This window comes from Humulus lupulus, chromosome 7 (assembly GCF_963169125.1).
Source record: "Humulus lupulus chromosome 7, drHumLupu1.1, whole genome shotgun sequence".
In the NCBI taxonomy this organism is placed as follows: Eukaryota; Viridiplantae; Streptophyta; class Magnoliopsida; order Rosales; family Cannabaceae; genus Humulus; species Humulus lupulus.
In genome coordinates, this window is record NC_084799.1 from 66,437,165 (window position 1) to 66,455,516 (window position 18,352).

At 40.1% G+C, this 18,352-nt stretch overlaps 1 protein-coding gene across 1 annotated transcript in view; it reads left to right on the forward strand.

The window, feature by feature from the left end:
- Window positions 1–18,352, forward strand: part of LOC133791801 (methylesterase 17-like) — a gene marked incomplete at its 5' end in the record, with an annotated part of 63,107 nt that overhangs the window by 23,865 nt on the left and 20,890 nt on the right. The window contains 2 exons of the mRNA XM_062229718.1: window positions 1,171–1,193; window positions 7,887–7,992. Coding sequence (XP_062085702.1) covers window positions 1,171–1,193; window positions 7,887–7,992 — 129 coding nt within the window. The remainder of the gene's footprint in view (window positions 1–1,170; window positions 1,194–7,886; window positions 7,993–18,352) is intronic.

The window sequence follows — 18,352 nt, forward strand, 5'->3', positions numbered from 1 at the left end:
ATAAAGTTGAGCTAAGGATGACCGCACCTCTGTCACTCGAGCTCGAAGCCTCATCATTGGCCTTGTTCCCCGAGCACAGACTCCTAGGACGACGAGCTGGGGATCGTGCCTTAGAGCTTCGCCTCAGGGGAAGGCTGCCGGTTGGAAGAGGCACAAACTCCCACTTGGTGTACTTCTTGTAGGCTCTATCATTTGTGGAATGATGCTTCTCCAGGAGACCACATGCTCAAAGATTATCTTCATGAAGAAGATAAGACAGGGAGCGCCTACAATAAGGGAGTTGAAGCAAAGTCTCATTGTGCTCCTTCATCTCATCAGTGGGAGTAGGGCAATGATAGTTGGCTGAAGAAGTGAATGTATTATGAGTGGTTCGAGCCTAAGCAAAAATTCGAGCATAAAAAGAAAAAAGATCGTATACTTACGGATTCGCCTGAACGAATAGTATCTGGAGGAAGCCAGGCCGTCCGTCCAAAAGAACGCTAGCTTGAAATTGGGGGGATGGTTCGGCAAGTCCTCGAAGATTTTCTTCTCCCTGGGATAGCTCGAGAGGTAGTAGAAGCTATCTCCTCCCCGAGCTCGGGAGGGGTTGCTTTTCAAGCAAAAGAAATACACAATCTCTTTTGGTGAAGGTCCTTCCCACTTTAGCTTGTGGTAAAGCGACCTCGGGGCTGACAAGACCCTGTATGAGTTGGTATGGAGTTGGAAGGGCACGAGCCCAACATAATCCAGAAGGTCCTTAAAAAAAGGACTTCAAGGGAAATAAGGCCCCTGCCCTCATATGCTCTTGGCTCCAAGCCGCAAGCTTCAACTTATTGTTAGGATCGCCATCTTCCGGGGAGCGGCAGCTACGCTCTTTGGAAGTAGGGATCGTACTCCGCCGTGTCATGCACATATGGCGGATCTCTAACCGGGATATCATCATGGACTATAACGTCTGGATTTGTCTCGGGAACACATGTTCCAACTCACCTTGAGTTCCTTTGAAACCATGACATGGAGGAGAAATGTTCTCTTCAAATCGAACTTCTTTATTAACGCTGGCAGAAGCCGATGCATTTCTTATACCTCCCTTCTTAATCAATGTCACACATAGAGGAATGAGCTTCTCTATAGATTTCGATGCTAACCCAATGAATGCACGCACATGCCTATCATTTTTTATAACGGTAGGTTTGACGGATTGTGATATGCATGTGTACGGGACCTCAATTTTCAAGTCATGCACACATTTATCCACTTCAAGCTCATCGTACAGAATATCAAGCAATTGCTCATACGTCACACCCTTCTCCACGGGCAGAACTTGATTTTCAGCATCCCTGAAAATCCAATCCCTATTTTCAAGTTCCCAAACACCATTGAATGCAACAAATACGGAAACAGTCAAGTCTGCAACAAAAAAACAAAAAAAAAAAAGTCAAAAAATTAAACTACAACATAAAATAGCAAAATGTCGATTTCTATCGAGGTCAAACTATCACACTATCGAGGTCAACCCATCGATTCCAATCGAGTCCTATCGAAGCAATACTACATAATTAAGTTTTATGCCTCTATCGAGGCTCATCGAGGCATATCGAGGTAGCCATTTCCCCTTATGTGAGGATGTTATCGAGACCCATCGAGTCTCATCGAGGCATATCAAGGTAGCCATTTCCCCTTATGTGAGGATGCTATCGAGACCCGTCGAGGCTCATCAAGGCATATCGAGGTAGCCATTACTCCTTATGTGAGGATGTTATCGAGATCCATCGAGGCTCATCGAGGCATATCGAGGTATACAAATAATATAATACATGAGGATTTATCGAGGTCCATCGAGGACCATCGAGTCCTATCGAGGCAGACAAAAACCCAGAAAAAAACCAAGAAAGGAACGAAAATTCATTCCGACAGTGAAAAATTACAATAAAACATGAAGGCATACACAGATCTGTTCGAAATAATAAAAGCAATGTTGATAAACAAGTTTCCTCACTACATATAACAAATATATACTTATCCATATGATTTTTATCCGAAATCTAAAATGAAGTCCTTGCCTTGAAAGGATTCATAACTTGCCGAAATAAGCTCGAAAATTTGTATAGATTAAGCTGCCTTATTTTTTTTTTGTGTACAAGAGCTTGAGAGATTGAGAGGGAAAACGTGAGAGATCGAGAGGGAGAAGACAATGGGAGAAAAAGAGGGAAATTTATGATAGGGGCATTAGTGGTAATCCAAAGTGTTGACCCTTGTTTTGGTCAACTGACACGGAGTCAAATGCTTGATGTGATGGAAGGTGTTGAAATAGATCTAATGGGAAGAACAGTAAACGACACAACAAATTATAGTGGTTCGGCCCCACGAATTGGTAATGACCTACGTCCACTTAAGCTATTATTGATATTAATTCTCAAAGGAGTGATCAAAGAACTAGGGTTCTCTGAGTTTCACAGGCCTGAGAGAGATGAATCATACAATCGTAAGATAATCGCCCTAATTAACTTGTAAAGTATAAACTTAAATCACCCAAAAGTCCATTCCTTGAGGTATTTCTCTCTATTTATAGGCTCAAGGAGGATTACACGAATTAGTTACAAATATTCTTTCCTAAATAATCGGATCATCATGGATCATGGGAGATAATCTCGGATATGATTACAATTGTACAAAATTATCTCTAAATGTATGGAGCATACGACCAGGCTGGTCGTATATAAAATCCAAATGTTATGTCAGGGGAATCTCACTGGTCGATGGTCGAACAAAACTTCTGCCAGGTGTCAGCCACGTGTTAAAAATGCTTGCCACGTCATCCATGCCTGCTTTTTGGATAACACAAAGAATACTAGAATAAAAATGTGAGGTTTTTTTCGGTTGGTATAATTTTATCATGTAGTGTCACTTAATGCATTAAAAGTCAAATTTCCCTATTTAATTCTCTTGTATATATTGAAAAGGTGTACTATTTTGTTACAAGGACAAATTGTAACTATAATTTGTTTTACATTTACATGTATGATGGTGTGTAATGTTGTTACTGAGAATTTTCTACAAATTTTTTTTCCTATAAATTTTTTGAAAAATTTGAATAATCTATATGATACCGACATTAAGATTCAAACAATTTGTTGCACGCATACTTGTTTCGATATTTATACATGTGTGTGCAACATACATTTTAAATTCTAATTTCGACATTTTAAAATATCTGAAATTTCTTGAAAATTTGTAAAAAGTTTCTATGAGTACGTTATACACCAAATAAAAAAGAAAAAAAAAAGTTACATGTACTAAAAATAATGTAAAATTCTTTATTGGCATATTTGATAAAATTGACAAAATTAATTATGGAATGTATTTTCGAAATATATTGTGTGGTATTTTCGAAATGGGTAGTTTCCTGTTTTGTTGTGAAATGTTTTCTAATCAGATTATTCTATATATGCTAATAAAATAAATATATAATTTACTATAAAAGAATATCTTTTCTTGAAATTTGTTTATATGGAAATTATTGGTATTTATTTTTATTTCTTGATCTGATTTGTTTGTCTAAAAACCGTGTACAGCTTGCAGAGATAATATATATTTTGTTTCCTTATTTATTTAAGGAAACTGGGTTTAAAAACTGTCCAGGTTCAATGAATCTGTTTGAACGGATTGCTAGTCTGTTTGAACAGATTCTGACTTTCCTGTTTGAGAAGATTTTCCATTTATTGGCGGATTGGTTTCTGATTTGTTTTCCACGACCTAAAGAGATTCTAAAAAGTATATAATCATCCTTAGGTCGTTGGTTTTTGATCAACTCTCTTGGTGTATTATTTTCCAAATATTTTCAAGTTTTAGAGAGACTTTTTATTATGTGAAGAACTTGAGTTCAGCAAGTTCTTAGTAGTTTAATACAGTGTACTTCTGTATTGTTTTCTTTGTGTTAATTGTGCAGGTTGAACACACTTGGACATTGTTCATCAAGCTTCGGGAGAAGTCTTGTTCGTGAGTCACTTTTCGGGAGGAAAAGTGTAAGTGTTATGATTTGAAGGGAGTTCAAGATCTTAGCACTTCAGAAATTTGATTAGGAGTTTAGATTACAACAATTGCGACAAATTCAAGAGGGAGTCTTTATTTGTATAAATCAATTTGGTTTTGTAATCATTTAGATATTCTTCTAATAAATTTCATTATCTGGGCATGGCCCCGTGGACTAGTAGCAATCTGCAAAAATTGCTGATACCACGTATAATTTCGTGTGTTTTTTTATCTTATGTTCGTTTTTATCTTCTGGTGATAAACTGTTTAAACATATCTGATTTCTGTTCAAACAGTCTTTATGTCCGTTTAAACATTTCTGTAACAGTTCATAAATTAGTTATTTAATTTGAGTAATTAAGTTGGTAATCATACAAAACAGAATTTCAAATACTTATAACTACAATTAGTGATTAAACAATAAATTTTCATATTTAAATGTCTATAGATAAATTTACTTTGAAAACATCGGTCGGCCTTCTTATACTAGTAATTTTTATACATACATCTGTTCTGGGTGCAGGAATATACAAATACAAATACATATGTTCATATCTTTTGCCGTCTTGTGTTGTGAGTTGTCACTCATGTCATTATTTTCTACAATTTTATTTTTATTGAAAAAAATTTAAAGCTGTATTTCTTGAGAAATGCACAACACCGTCAACTTACCTTTTAAGAAATGTTCATAACATAATGTCAAAAGAAAATTGGTCAAAAGTGTTAGTTAAATTATAAAGCTTTAGCATGTTACCAATTGAAAAAAATAATTATAAATCCTAGATATATATCACTCATTTTTTCTAGAGAGGATCGAATATACCAAACTAATGATGTTTCAGTAAAATTTTGTTTCAGCGCTTTTTAACTTGTAAAAATATGTTTAGTTAACAAAGAAAGAAAAAGTAGGAAGTTTATATGAAGAGTTTAAAATAATAGTGGCAAATCTGAATAATTAAGAAGATCTTCAGAGAAAAGAGAGTAACAATCCTTTCATTTCAATTGTTTGGTAGGAGAAATTCGAGATTTAAAATGATAAATTTATGTAATTATTATATTAATTTTTGCATTATTTTCTGTTAAGAGCATATTTGTCGTTATATTTTATTTATATAAAATATAATACAAATCTTTTCTTTCATTTTGATTTGTGGAGTTATCCCTTCATTCGAGGACCAAAAATTTAACCAAAGTGGATAAAAACCACTCCACGTCACTACCATTATTCTTGCCAGACAAGAAGATTTTGCAGATCTCCTTCTATTCCTCTCCCTCCACTCATTTCTTTTTGCCTCAAACATAAATACATTTAGTTCATAAATTATGTGAATCTTATACTACACACACACACACACAATATAATGCATGGAATTTTACAAATATGGTCAACTCTTATTATTAATCTTTGGTGATATTTGGTGAAGTAATGGAATATAATATTTTTTTTATTCTTTTGTTTGATTTTTTTTATGAAGTATTGAAATACCATTTCAATTGAGTGATTTTTCTATTATTTTAGTGAAATAATTATTCTATCCAAAAGTGAGAGAAAATATCATTTTAATATTCAAATAATTTTTTTATTAATATTTAATTTTATCTTATTTCTATTCTTATTACCATTCTCGTTCCTATTACATTGTCTTTATTATTCCCAACCAAACATACTTTTACTTTTATTTAATTTATTACATACATTTATGCTAGGAATCTATTCGCACGGCAGCGCATAATATTACAGATTAGTAAAAGTATGAGAGGGAATATTTAAAAAAAAAAACTGTCTCAAATTTAAGAGTAATTTATAAAAAGATATATATATATATATTTGTAATATTATTTTACAAAATAACATTATTTTGATAATTATTCACAAAATACTATTCCATACATAATGTCGAGTGCATCGTAAAGATTATTTTATGAAGAATTTAAATAAAAATGTTATCTTGTAAAATAATAATAAAGGGCTATATATTTCGAAGGTCCCTTTATTTAAACATAGTATTGCAAATAATTAAAATGTGGTACAACATTATCGGGGAGATCTTGAATTTTTCTCCAATACCTCCGCCTTCGATCCCTTTTACTTAGATAATTGGGGGAATGAATGAATGGTTTAGGTTGAGCTATACAAATATTTATAAAGATATGACCTAGCTAGCAGCTAGCTAGCTCAAATATAGTAATTTAATGTAGTATTATATTTAAGGGTTTTTTCTTCAGCATAAATATCAACTTTTTATGATTTTTTTACATTTATACTGTGCTTCATTTTTTTTTTACATTTTTATTAACTTAAGTTTTCAAAAATACGATTTTAATGTTTCGAAATTATAAAAATACGATTTACACTAAACATCAACCCACAAAACATAATGTTGAACAAACAACAAGAAAGCAACACAACAATAATCTCACAACAACACAGTGCAACCCATTGTAGCTACAAAAAAAAAAAAAAAAAAACACAAAAACACCATAAAAAAACTCATTCTTACATTTTAAAAAAGCAACACACTGCAATACAAAATAAAAAAAAAACAACTTAAATGCAACATGGCAACAACTTCACAACAATACAGTGCTGAAAAGACAATTAGATATCAATTCATTGCATTAACTCAAATAAACTAAAAAACAACCTCAAAATAAATTTTCCATGCATTTTTAAATGTGTCAAAAATAAACTAAAAATGTATCTCAATACAACTAAACATATATACAAAATAAACTTAAAAAAAAACAACAATTGGAAAACAACTAAACATTAACCACTACATACTAATATATTAAAAAACAACAATTGGACAACAACTAAAAGTCAACTCATAGCATACTAACATGTTTTTTTAAAAAAAAATTAAAATATATCTGAAAACAACTAAACAATAAGTAAACATCAACACAACAACATAACAACTATATATAAACTTAAACAACTAAAAAAATAACATGAAAACATCTATACATAAATCTAAACAACTAACAAAACACATAAAAATCGTATAAATGATATTTTTTTTTACTAAATTATATATTTTGATGTAAATTTCTCTTTTTTTAATTACTCAAAAATAATAATTAGATGAAAATGAGAAAAACAAAATAATAAAAGAACCCATTTGTACATAATTTTTTATTTTACAAATAAACATATTTGTACATATATATTTATATATATCAATAATATATTATTGAAAGTTTTTTCCAAAATAAGCTTGCACAAACTATTCCACTAACTAATGAAACTTCTTGAACTCACTTAATTTCAAGGTATGCAAAACTAAATCAAATGATGGGACTTAGTGGATTGTTGTTAAACAAGACCTTTTAAGAAGTTTGATGCCAACGTTTGAAGAATAAGATATATATATATATATTTATATATAAATCTCTCTCTCATTAATGCAATGAGTTCAAAGTCTGTAATTGTTAGACATTACAATTGGTATCCAAAGCATACGACATCAAATAGATGGGAATCAATACCGTGATTGACAAGGAGAAGAAGAAGCCTTGCTTTCAACAAGCTTCTACAATGAGTGGACAAGCGTCCATTACCTCCACCAAGTCATCCTTGGGTATTATTGCTGGGTCTTTCATCATCCATTACCTCCGTAGGCTTGGTCACGGTAAAATTAAAAAATATTAACTTCAAACCGTATATATATAAAAATGAAAAATTTTGTCATATTTAATTATATACATAGATATGTGTTTATCAATGTCTATATTGTTACATTTAAAATTTTATATCCCCAACTAAATTTCAAAATTTTCACCATTTAAAATTAACGGTGAAAAAAATATTGTGAAGTTGTCTTGTGAGTATTGTTAATTTTGTAACTATATTTTTGGTTTTTGATGTGGAGCAGGGAGATCCTAATTTGTCTGAACATGGATATGTCAGCAAGTTCATATACGGGCTTGGACCTAACCAACCTCCAACTAGTGTCATCATGAAGCCTGAATTTCAGTGTATGATCATGTATATAATACGAGCCCTATTGAGGTGAGCAGAACACAACTTAATTAAAGTATATATTGGGAATTCACCTGGTTTAGTTTTATTTGGCAAGAGGTCCACCTGGCATGTAACGACCCAAAATCACTAATATGGCTTAAGGGCCTTGATTGGTGTGCTGGGATGGTATAATTGGTTTATGTGTGAATTTGCTGATTTAATACATGATTATATGTTAAGAATGCATGTGTGGTTATATGAATGTTGAATTGTGATTAAATGTTATAATTGTGAGAACCACATTATTATGTGGGTAAATCTGCAGCATGCGACCTGAGGCGATCCTAGGGAGCTAGATAGCGGGAAAACTCACAACGGAGCTTAATAGTTGACTTTGGATAAATCAGGGGTATTTTAGGTATCGTGTATTTATCTAGACTATCGGGTTATGAAAATAAATATATGGAGATATATTTGAGGTTAGGAAGTCTAGGCGGGAATATTGGGGAATTATACCGTTTTACCCCCGGGGACGTTTCCGGCACCCCGAGCCTTAGGTTGACCTAAGTGATAAGGATAACTTACTAAAAATAGAAAGTTGTAGACAGAAGAAATAAACTGACTTAGACTTTCTTCTCAGCTCTTCTTTTCTCTCTCTCAAGGAAAGCACAAGGAAGGGCAAAACAGGGAATTTCTGGGACTTTTGAGCTGGGAATTGCTGGGAATGAGGCTGGATTTTGAGGCTTAGTTCAAGACTCATCCAAGGAATTGAATCAACACTAAGGTAAGCAGGGATTTCTCTCTCTTTGGTTTAAAATTCTGAGTTTCAGTTGGGTATTGAGGTGTTTGTACCATTGATGTTTAGGGTGGAATTTGAGCTGGAAAACTTTGGGAACTAGTTGGGTTTTGATTAGAGAAAGGATCCAACTGAAGAGGCAAGCTTTAATTCATGATTTAGAGGCTTAAATCGAGTTTGGCATGACTGGGTTTTGAGTTCTTGGGTTAGGAAGTTTCAGTAATTGAAATGGGTTTTTGATGGATTTCTAGCCTAGGATTCAGCTGGGTTGTGTTGTTGAAATCTTGTGGGAAGTTTTTGGATAATTGAGTTGTGGATTTGGGGTCGTTTTGAGTGAGTTTGCATGAGGTTTGAGAGTTAAAAATGGTGATTTTTCTGGGTTCGAAGGGGTCGGGCCGCGGCATGGTCTAAGTAATGCCTCGGCCCTTACCTGTTTTTGGGCATTGGGTGGTCTCTGATTGGAGCCATGCCGTGGCATGGTTGGCTAATGCCGCGACCCTTAAGGGATTTTGGGATTTTGAGATTCTAGGCTTGGGAATTTAACCTAGGGTGCTCGGCATTGAATCTTTTACCATGTTTGGTGAAATTCAATGTTCCGGATATTAAAACTTTTTCTAGGAGCTCATTTAAGTCTGTTGATGGTATCCTTTACCTTGGTTGTGACTAGGTGATAAAGGCTTAGGTTCCGGAATGATTCGTGCCTGGGGAGCGTCGCTCGTAATCCGAAACCATAAAGATTAAAGGCAAGAAAACTACACCTGGTTGAATATCTGTAACGAGACTAAGGGCTTCCTATTGTAAACACTTGAAAAGATGGTATTATGCCATGCAAGCTAATTAGTGAACCAACAATCTAAGGGTGCCAAGGGTTACACTAGCGCACAGGGCGCGGCTTGGCCACTGGTAGCTGAGGACAACTTAATATGCACTGAGCTCGGTTTAAGCGGGCCGGAGTTAGTGGGATAAACAGAGGGTGCGGCCTAAGTTGTCGGCCCTGATTAGTATGTGATATGAATGTTATAAGTGTTTGATTGCATCCATGATTCTGAATACATGCTGAATGGTTAATGTGGATTACTTGATGAGAGTTCGTGCTTAGTGGGTTTGCTATCTGTTTTTACTGTTTGTGTTGCACATGTTTTCTTGCTGGGCCTTGGCTCACGGGTGCTACGTGGTGCAGGTAAAGGCAAGGGCAAGCTTGATCAACCTTTATTGGAGAGCTCTGCGAGCGGAATGTACATGGACAGCTGCTCAACCGCCACAGTTGAGGTTTAAGCAGGGACGCGAGACCCAAAGATTGTCTATTTTGCCTTAGTATGGCTAATAATTGTTTATGTACCTTTGGAAGTCTGTAAACCAACTTTTAACTCTGTTTCTTTTGGGATCCCATGTAAATAACAGTTTAATTATATAAAATGAAACTTTTGAGATCAAAACCTTTTTAACCCTAGCTCATACATGTTTAGCGACGCGTTTTTTTAAACTAATGACTTGATTAGCAAGTCTTGCACCTTTATAAGTACACATTGTAGCGGTCTTGGCTATCTAGGGCGTTACAAATTGGTATCAGAGCATCCTAGGTTTAAGGGTTCCTGAAGATAGGCTGGACATGTACATTCACTGTTGGAGACAAGCTCAAATCAGGGTTCGGTATTGTGTATATGTGTTTATATGCTTATGTGCCTGAAATGAGTTATGAATGCTGTTGTTTATTGGATTTATAGGAAGCATGAGATACTGATAGGGCCTGACCCTTGACTGTTGTGTGAGAATATTGAGGCGTGTTTATTAGCATTGCCGTGCATGTAGATGAATATTTGGATGATTAATTGTATATTGTGCATGGATGAATGCTTGTTTCATAGCTATTGTGTAATGAGATTGGAGGCGTGCTTATTAGCAGCCAGTGCATGAGAATGGATGCTTATATGTTGATTGTTTGTGATTGGTTATGTTCTATTGGTGGATCTTGGAGAAGTTTTTACCCTGTCATCATGGTCTGACTGCCGAGTCGTTATTTGCAGATTGACTTGGATAGCTATGCGTCCAAGAAAATCTACACGACTAGCCGGCACTAGGTCCGAGATCGGGGGTGATGGCCAGGGCTAGACTCCTCCGCCAGTGCCTGAGAACTGGCAACAGTTAATGGCTGAGACACAGGCTCGATTACAGAGTCAAGATGAGCAGATTCGTATTTTGCGACAGCAGGCTCCATCAGGGAGTGCTGCCCCTATTGTACCACCTGCAGTGGTACCGGTTGTGCAGTCAGGGGAGGTTGGTAACAGATGGGAGCCGTTGTATGAGCGGTTCAGGAAGCAGCAACCCCCAATCTTTGAGGGTGGATCGGATCCATTGAAAGCCGAGCAATGGCTAACTATGATCACCGTAATTCTGGATTTTATGAGGATAGAGGGGCATGATAGGGTGGCCTGTGCCACTTATATGTTAAGAGAGGATGCCCGTATTTGGTGGGAAGTGGCATCGCAGACCAGGGATGTTACTACTTTGAGTTGGGAAGGTTTCAGAGACTTGTTCAGTCAGAAGTACTACAATGTTGCTGTCAGAGCAGCAAAGGTCAATGAGTTTGTGAGTCTTGTGAAGGGCAATATGACCGTTACTGAATATGCCCTAAAGTTTGATAGGCTTGCAAAGTTTGCTCCAGATCTTGTGCCTACTAATGCTGCTAGGCAAGATCGATTTATCAGGGGGCTTAATGCTATGATAGCGCGGGATGTCAGGATTACAATGGTACCTGGAGGAACAACTTATGCCCAGGCCATTGAGAAGGCTCTTACCGCTAAGGAAGCGGAGAACCAGATATGGAGGGAAAGTGCGGTGAGGCGCGAGGGCCACAGAGCGGTGCCTCCTCACTCTGGGATAGGTAGGGGTGGAGGCCCCAATGACTTCAAGAGAAAGGCTCCTGACACTTCGACCGCTGCTGGTCCTGATAAGAGGGGTCGAGGTGGTCAGGGTGGCCGTCAGGGTGGTGGCAAGGCATGGCGGACCTATCCGGAGTGCCCGAGGTGTAGAAGACGCCATCTGGGCGAGTGTCGGGCCAAGGCGTGATTTGTGTGCGGAGCAGTAGGGCATCTCAGGAAAGACTGCCCAACGGTGAAGAAAGGTGAAGCACGAAAGGTGGATAGCTTGACTCCAGCTCGAGTATTCACCTTGACTCAGGCAGAGGCCGAGGCTAGTCCCTCGGTAGTGACAGGTCAGCTTTCTAGTGCTGGCTTTCCTTTTACAGGATTTATTGATTCTGGTGCTACACATTCTTTTGTTTCTAGTAGAGTGATTGATAGATTGTGTAGACCTAGTGTGTATCAGACTGCAGGGTTTGGGACTTTATTGCCTACAAGGGAACTGATAGTTTCTAGGAGATGGATTAGGGCACTGCCAGTGATGGTTGATAGTAGGGAACTCTCGGTGGATCTGATTGAGTTAGACATGGAGGATTTTGATATGATTTTGGGGATGGATTGGTTGGTCAGGTATGAAGCTACTATTGACTGCAGGAAGAAGATGGTGACTTTTGAGCCTGAGGGCGAGGACCCTTTTGTCTTTGTGGGTGCGGTGTCTGGACCCCGCGTACCCATGATTTCAGCGTTGAGAGCCAGAGACTTGTTGCAGGGGGGATGCATAGGTTTTCTAGCCAATGTTGTGGATACTGCTAGAGTTATGCTGGCAGGGCCGCGAGAGACCAGATTGGTGTGTGAGTTCTTAGACGTATTTCCTGAGGACGTACCAGGGTTGCCGCCGCACAGGGAGATTCAGTTTGAGATTGAGTTAGCACCGGGGATAGAACCAGTATCTAGGACACTGTACAGAATGGCACCACCAGAACTGAAAGAGTTGAAGATACAGTTGCAAGAACTTCTGGATTTGGGATTCATCAGGCCTAACTATTCTCCATGGGGCGCTCCAGTGTTGTTTGTTAAGAAGAAGGATTGGACCTTGAGGATGCGTATAGATTATAGAGAATTGAACAAGTTAATTATCAAGAATAGGTACCCTCTACCAAGGATTGATGACTTGTTTGATCAGCTGCAGGGAAAGACGGTGTTCTCAAAGATTGATCTTCGATCTGGTTATCACCAACTGAGGATCAAAGATGAGGACATACCGAAGACGGCCTTCCAGACACGGTATGGGCATTATGAGTTCTTGGTCATGTCTTTTGGTCTGACCAATGCCCCAGCAGCCTTCATGGACTTAATGAACAGGGTGTTCAAGGACTTCTTGGATCAGTTCATCATTGTCTTCATAGACTACATCTTGGTTTATTCCAGTTCAGAGGCAGAGCATGAGCAGCATCTCCGACAGGTTTTACAGAGGTTAAGGGAGCATCCGTTGTATGCCAAGTTTAAGAAGTGTGAGTTTTAGTTGCCAGAGGTGACTTTTCTTGGGCACATAGTTGGGGCAGAAGGGATTAAGGTGGATCCGTCCAAGGTAGAAGCAGTAAGGGATTGGCCGAGGCCAAGGAATGCCTCGGAGGTTCGAAGTTTCCTTGGATTGGCCGGTTATTACAGACGGTTCGTAGAGGGGTTCTCAAATATTTCTTCATCGACGACAGAGTTGACAAGAAAGAATCATAAGTTTGTTTGGTCAGAGAAGTGTGAGAACAGTTTCCAAGAGTTGAAGCAACGACTTATTTCTGCACCTGTGTTGAGTCTTCCTTCGGAGGAAGATAAGTTTGTGGTCTATTGTGATGCATCGAGGATGGGTTTAGGCTGCGTGTTGATGCAGAATGAGAAAGTTATAGCTTATGCATCTCAACAGATGAAGGAGTATGAGCAGCGATATCCGACTCATGATTTGGAATTAGCAGCAGTGGTATTCGCACTGAAGGTGTGGCATCATTATTTGTATGGGGAGAAGTACGGGATATACACCAACCATAAGAGTTTGAAGTATTTCTTTACCCAGAAGGATCTGATCATGAGGCAAAGACGTTGGTTGGAGCTGGTTAAGGATTATGATTGTGATATCCTTTACCATCCTGGGAAGGCCAATGTGGTGGCAGATGCGTTGAGTAGGAGGGGCCCAGGACAGTTGTATAGTTCCACCCAGATCTCGAGAGAATTAGCTAATGAGATGGTCAGGGCAAAGATAGAACTGGTGGTAGGCCAGTTAGCCAATGTTACCTTGCAGTCGACCCTGTTAGAGCAGGTCAGGGAGGGACAGTTAGTGGATGCGCAGTTGCAGGAGGTTAGACAACATGTCTTAGCGGGGGCAGCTAAGGATTATTCTGTTTCTGAGACAGGTTTGCTTCGGTATCAGGGATGGATTTGTGTTCCGGCAGATGAGGGGGTCAGATGAGAGATACTGGATGAGTCTCACACTACTCCATATTCGCTTCATCCGGGTACCACGAAGATGTATCAGGATCTACGGCATTATATTGGTGGCCCGGGATGAAGAAGGATGTGGTAGAGTATGTGGCTAGATGTTTGACATGTCAGCAGGTTAAGGCTGAGCATCAGTGACCAGCGGGGTTGCTTCAGCCTTTGGGTATCCCAGAGTGGAAGTGGGAGGATATTACGATGGATTTCGTGGGAGGATTACCCAAGACATTTGGACTTCATGACTCGGTGTGGGTGACAGTGGACAGATACACCAAGTCAGCTCATTTTCTACCAGTGAGGTCGATCTATACAGTGGAACAATATGCAGAGTTGTATGTGAGGGAGATAGTTCGTCTCCATGGGGTTCCAAAGTCTATTATGTCTGATCGAGATCCTATCTTTACCTCCAAGTTTTGGGGAGCTTTGTAGAGAGCTATGGGGACTCAGTTGAAGTTTAGCATAGTTTTTCATCCTTAGACTGATGGACAGTCTAAGCGGACGATTCAGGTGTCATGCTTAGGGCATGTGTGATTGATTTTGAGGGGTCTTCGAGTAAGTACTTACCGTTGATTGAATTCTCGTATAACAATAGTTATCAGTCCATGATTGGAGTGGCCCCTTATGAGATGTTATATGGGAGGAGATGTAGATCACCCATACATTGGGATGAGATGAGTGAGAGGAGGTACTTAGGACCAGATATGGTTCAAAGGACTAATGAGGCTATTGAGAAGATTCAAACTAGAATGCTTGCTTCGCAGAGTAGACAGAAAAGCTACGCTGATCCTAAGCGGAGGAACGTGGAGTTCCAGGTTGGGGACCACGTGTTTCTGCGAGTTTCACCACTGAGAGGAGTGAGGAGGTTTGGAGTGAAGGGCAAGTTGAGCCCTCGGTTTGTTGGACCTTTTGAGATCCTAGAGAGGATTGGACAGGTGGCTTATAGGTAGGCCTTGCCACCGTCGCTATCAGGAGTTCACGATGTGTTCCATGTCTCCATGTTGCGGAAGTATGTATCTAATACAACACATGTGCTGAAGTATGAGGATTTAGAGTTGCAAACAGACTTTTCCTATTAAGAGCGACCAATTCAGATTTTGGATCGGAAAGACAAAGTCTTACGGAATAAGACAATACCGTTAGTAAAAGTGTTGTGGAGAAATAGCAAGGTCGAGGAAGCGACCTGGGAGTTAGAGACAGCGATGCGGGATCAGTATCCCGAGCTATTCAGATAAATTTCGAGGATGAAATTCTCAGTAGGAGGGGATAGTTGTAACGACCCAAAATCACTAATATGGCTTAAGGGCCTTGATTGGTGTGCCGGGAGGGCATAATTGGTTTATGTGTGAATTTGCTGATTTAATACATGATTATATGTTAAGAATGCATGTGTGGTTATATGAATGTTGAATTGTGATTAAGTGTTATAAATGTGAGAACCACATTATTATGTGGGTAAATCTGCAGCGTGCGACCTGAGGCGATCCTAGGGAGCTAGATAGCGGGAAAAGTCACAACGGGGCTTAATAGTTAACTTTGGATAAGTCAGGGGTATTTTAGGTATCGGGTATGTTGACGTGGTTCTTCGCCAACAGGTAATTAAGAGAAGAAGAGAAAGGGATTAGTACTGAAAGTAGAGCCGTCACAGATATGAAATCTTAGAGAATGAACTAGGTGACTCAAGACACGTTTTTTAAGTGGTTCAAAGGTTAAAATCCTTCTACTCCACTAGTCAATATTATTCATATATTCTGGGTATTTGGTTTACAAAGTATATGGCTCTTCAGAGACTATTTTTCCCAACCCCTATCAACTCCCAGGGTCCCCATATTTATAGGAGAAGGCACCTAGAAGTTGGTAGGGAGGTCATCCCGTGACCTTACCATTTGTCATATCAACTCTGTGACAATTATGATTAATTCCTAAACTTGACACATAAGTGTGGTCTAATCAGTATGTAAGGAGATAATGGGTCGCACGGCCCAACCCAGCCGTGGGTGTCTGAATGCGTACGTTCCTGCTGCGTGTCTGAGAAGTCAGGGGGATATCGGACACGTGATGTCAGATATATGCACGTTTATCTTGCGTGTATTGACTTTACAAAGGGTCAAAGATCCATGGCCAGCTCGTACCACGAGCTGCTTCCCTGAACCAACCTTCAGCCTTCAGGCCTTCTGATGCCTTCCTCCAGTCTTGGGGGCCCTTGGCGAGCCTTTGAAGATCCCTCGAGCTAAGAAGGTACGATCTGGAAACAGGATCTCCGGCCTGGGGGAGTCCTCCGACTAAACCATGATTAGTCCGAGGCTCGACCTGCTAATCAGCCCGTGGGAAAACCAGGGCGTACACCTGCCCCCCAAGCTCTTGCTCGTGGTATATGACGTCATATATAGAAGACCATAGTAGGGGTTTTTAGACTTCCCCACAACCCTTCACATTCCATTCTTTGTGCAGGCGTCTGATACGTGGAACGTCGTGGGTGGTGACGGTACGTTTTACGAGAACCGCATTTAATGGCCTAGCCTATTGCCCCGTCGTCGTTTCACATTTCGAGTGGAAGGCCTCGGATCCCTCACTAGGGCCATCCAAGAGCCTTCTTCACGTGATCCTTCCCTTATATAAAAAGGGGGTGGGCACCCTACGCACGAGCCATCCCTTCACTCGAAAATTTCCCAAATCTCTCTCCTTCTTCCTTCTCCGACTTTCAGAAGAACGAAACCCTCGACTCTACTGCCACCATTTTCCTTGTTCAAGAAGCTTAGGCGCACGAGTTTCTCCAAAGCTTTGGAAGCTACTGCACCGACGAGGCTCCTACCAACGCAACACTCTCGTTTACCATCCAGCCATATACTGTAAGTTTTCTGACCCTGTTCATTTTGAAAACATGCCACTGTAGCTTAGGTAAATTTTTTTACTGTAGCCGCATGCAAGGGTTTTCTGGGTTGCGTGGGTAGGAGGGTGACAGCCCCTTTTAGGCTAGGGCACACTTGTTGTAGGAAATCGCCTTAGAGTATGGGTTTCAAGATGCTTCTTCTGGAGCAATTTCTGGTTAGGACCTTTAGGAATTTTGGGTGCAAAACCGGGTAGCTTAGGGGATACGCCTCAAAAGCGGTTTTGCAACATTCTACCTGTTGAAACTTCCCCCCCAAGGCAAATTTTTACTCTGAACCCCCTGACACACGAATTCTAAGTAATCTGGGATCTGTTGGGAGCATACGCGCGTGTTCATTGAACCGCGTGGTTCCACTCTCCACGGGCTGGGCTAACCTCAGCTCGTGTAAATAATAATTGCTTCGTCCTTCTGCTTGGGTCGCCTTTTCTAAAGTGTTTTCTTTTGTTCGATAGGCGACCAGATGGCTCCACAAAGGAATCTGCCTCAGAAGAACATGGGAAGCTCGGTCTCCCAGCAAGAAAAAGGAAAGGCGGTGATGTCAAGCTCGCCGATCCCCCACTTCGGGCCGCCCGTGGAGAAGCAGGTCGAGGTGGCCCCCGACGCATTCTTTGAGGCAGAGAGAATCGTCTCAAAGGTAACCGACCAGGCGAAGATCAACAAACTCTTCCTCACCCACAACATTCCACTGGGGAAAGCCTCCGTGATTGCCCGACCTGCTGCGGAGGGCGAGCGGAGCTGCACGCCGCTCGACGAATCGTTCGCGGCCTGGAGCGGTGAACACTTCAAGGCAGGGGCCTTCCTTCCCCTGGATCAGTACTTCGCTGATTTCCTGAATTATGTGGGGTTGGCCCCATTTCAGCTCCCCCCCAACTCCTACCGTCTGCTGGCGGGGTTGAGGTATTTATTCAAGAAGCAGGAGTGGGAGGTCCCCACTCCTGCGGATATTCTATATTTCTTCTGCCTCAAAGCCAGCCCGGACCAGCGGGGGCGAGGTGACGGGTTCTACTACTTAACCCGTTTCCCTAATACAGCAGCGGTCATCGAGCTTCCAAGCCATCCAAATGACTTCAAGGACCAGTTCTTCATGTCAACTGGGTTCCGGAATTGGGAGCACCATTATTTTAATCGCCCTCGTAAGTGATCCCTGACCTTAGCTCTCCTTTTAAGTGTTTTTTTTTATTTTAGCTCCTCCCGTATTCCACCCTGACTCTAGCCAATCTTGCAGCCATCTACGCAAGGACCGAAAAGTCTGCGACCCTCGGGGGTCAGTATGACACATTGGCGGGCCTGCCCCCAGCTAAAAGGACTACCGCGTGCTCATGACAGACGAGACGATGGTGTTCTGCAAA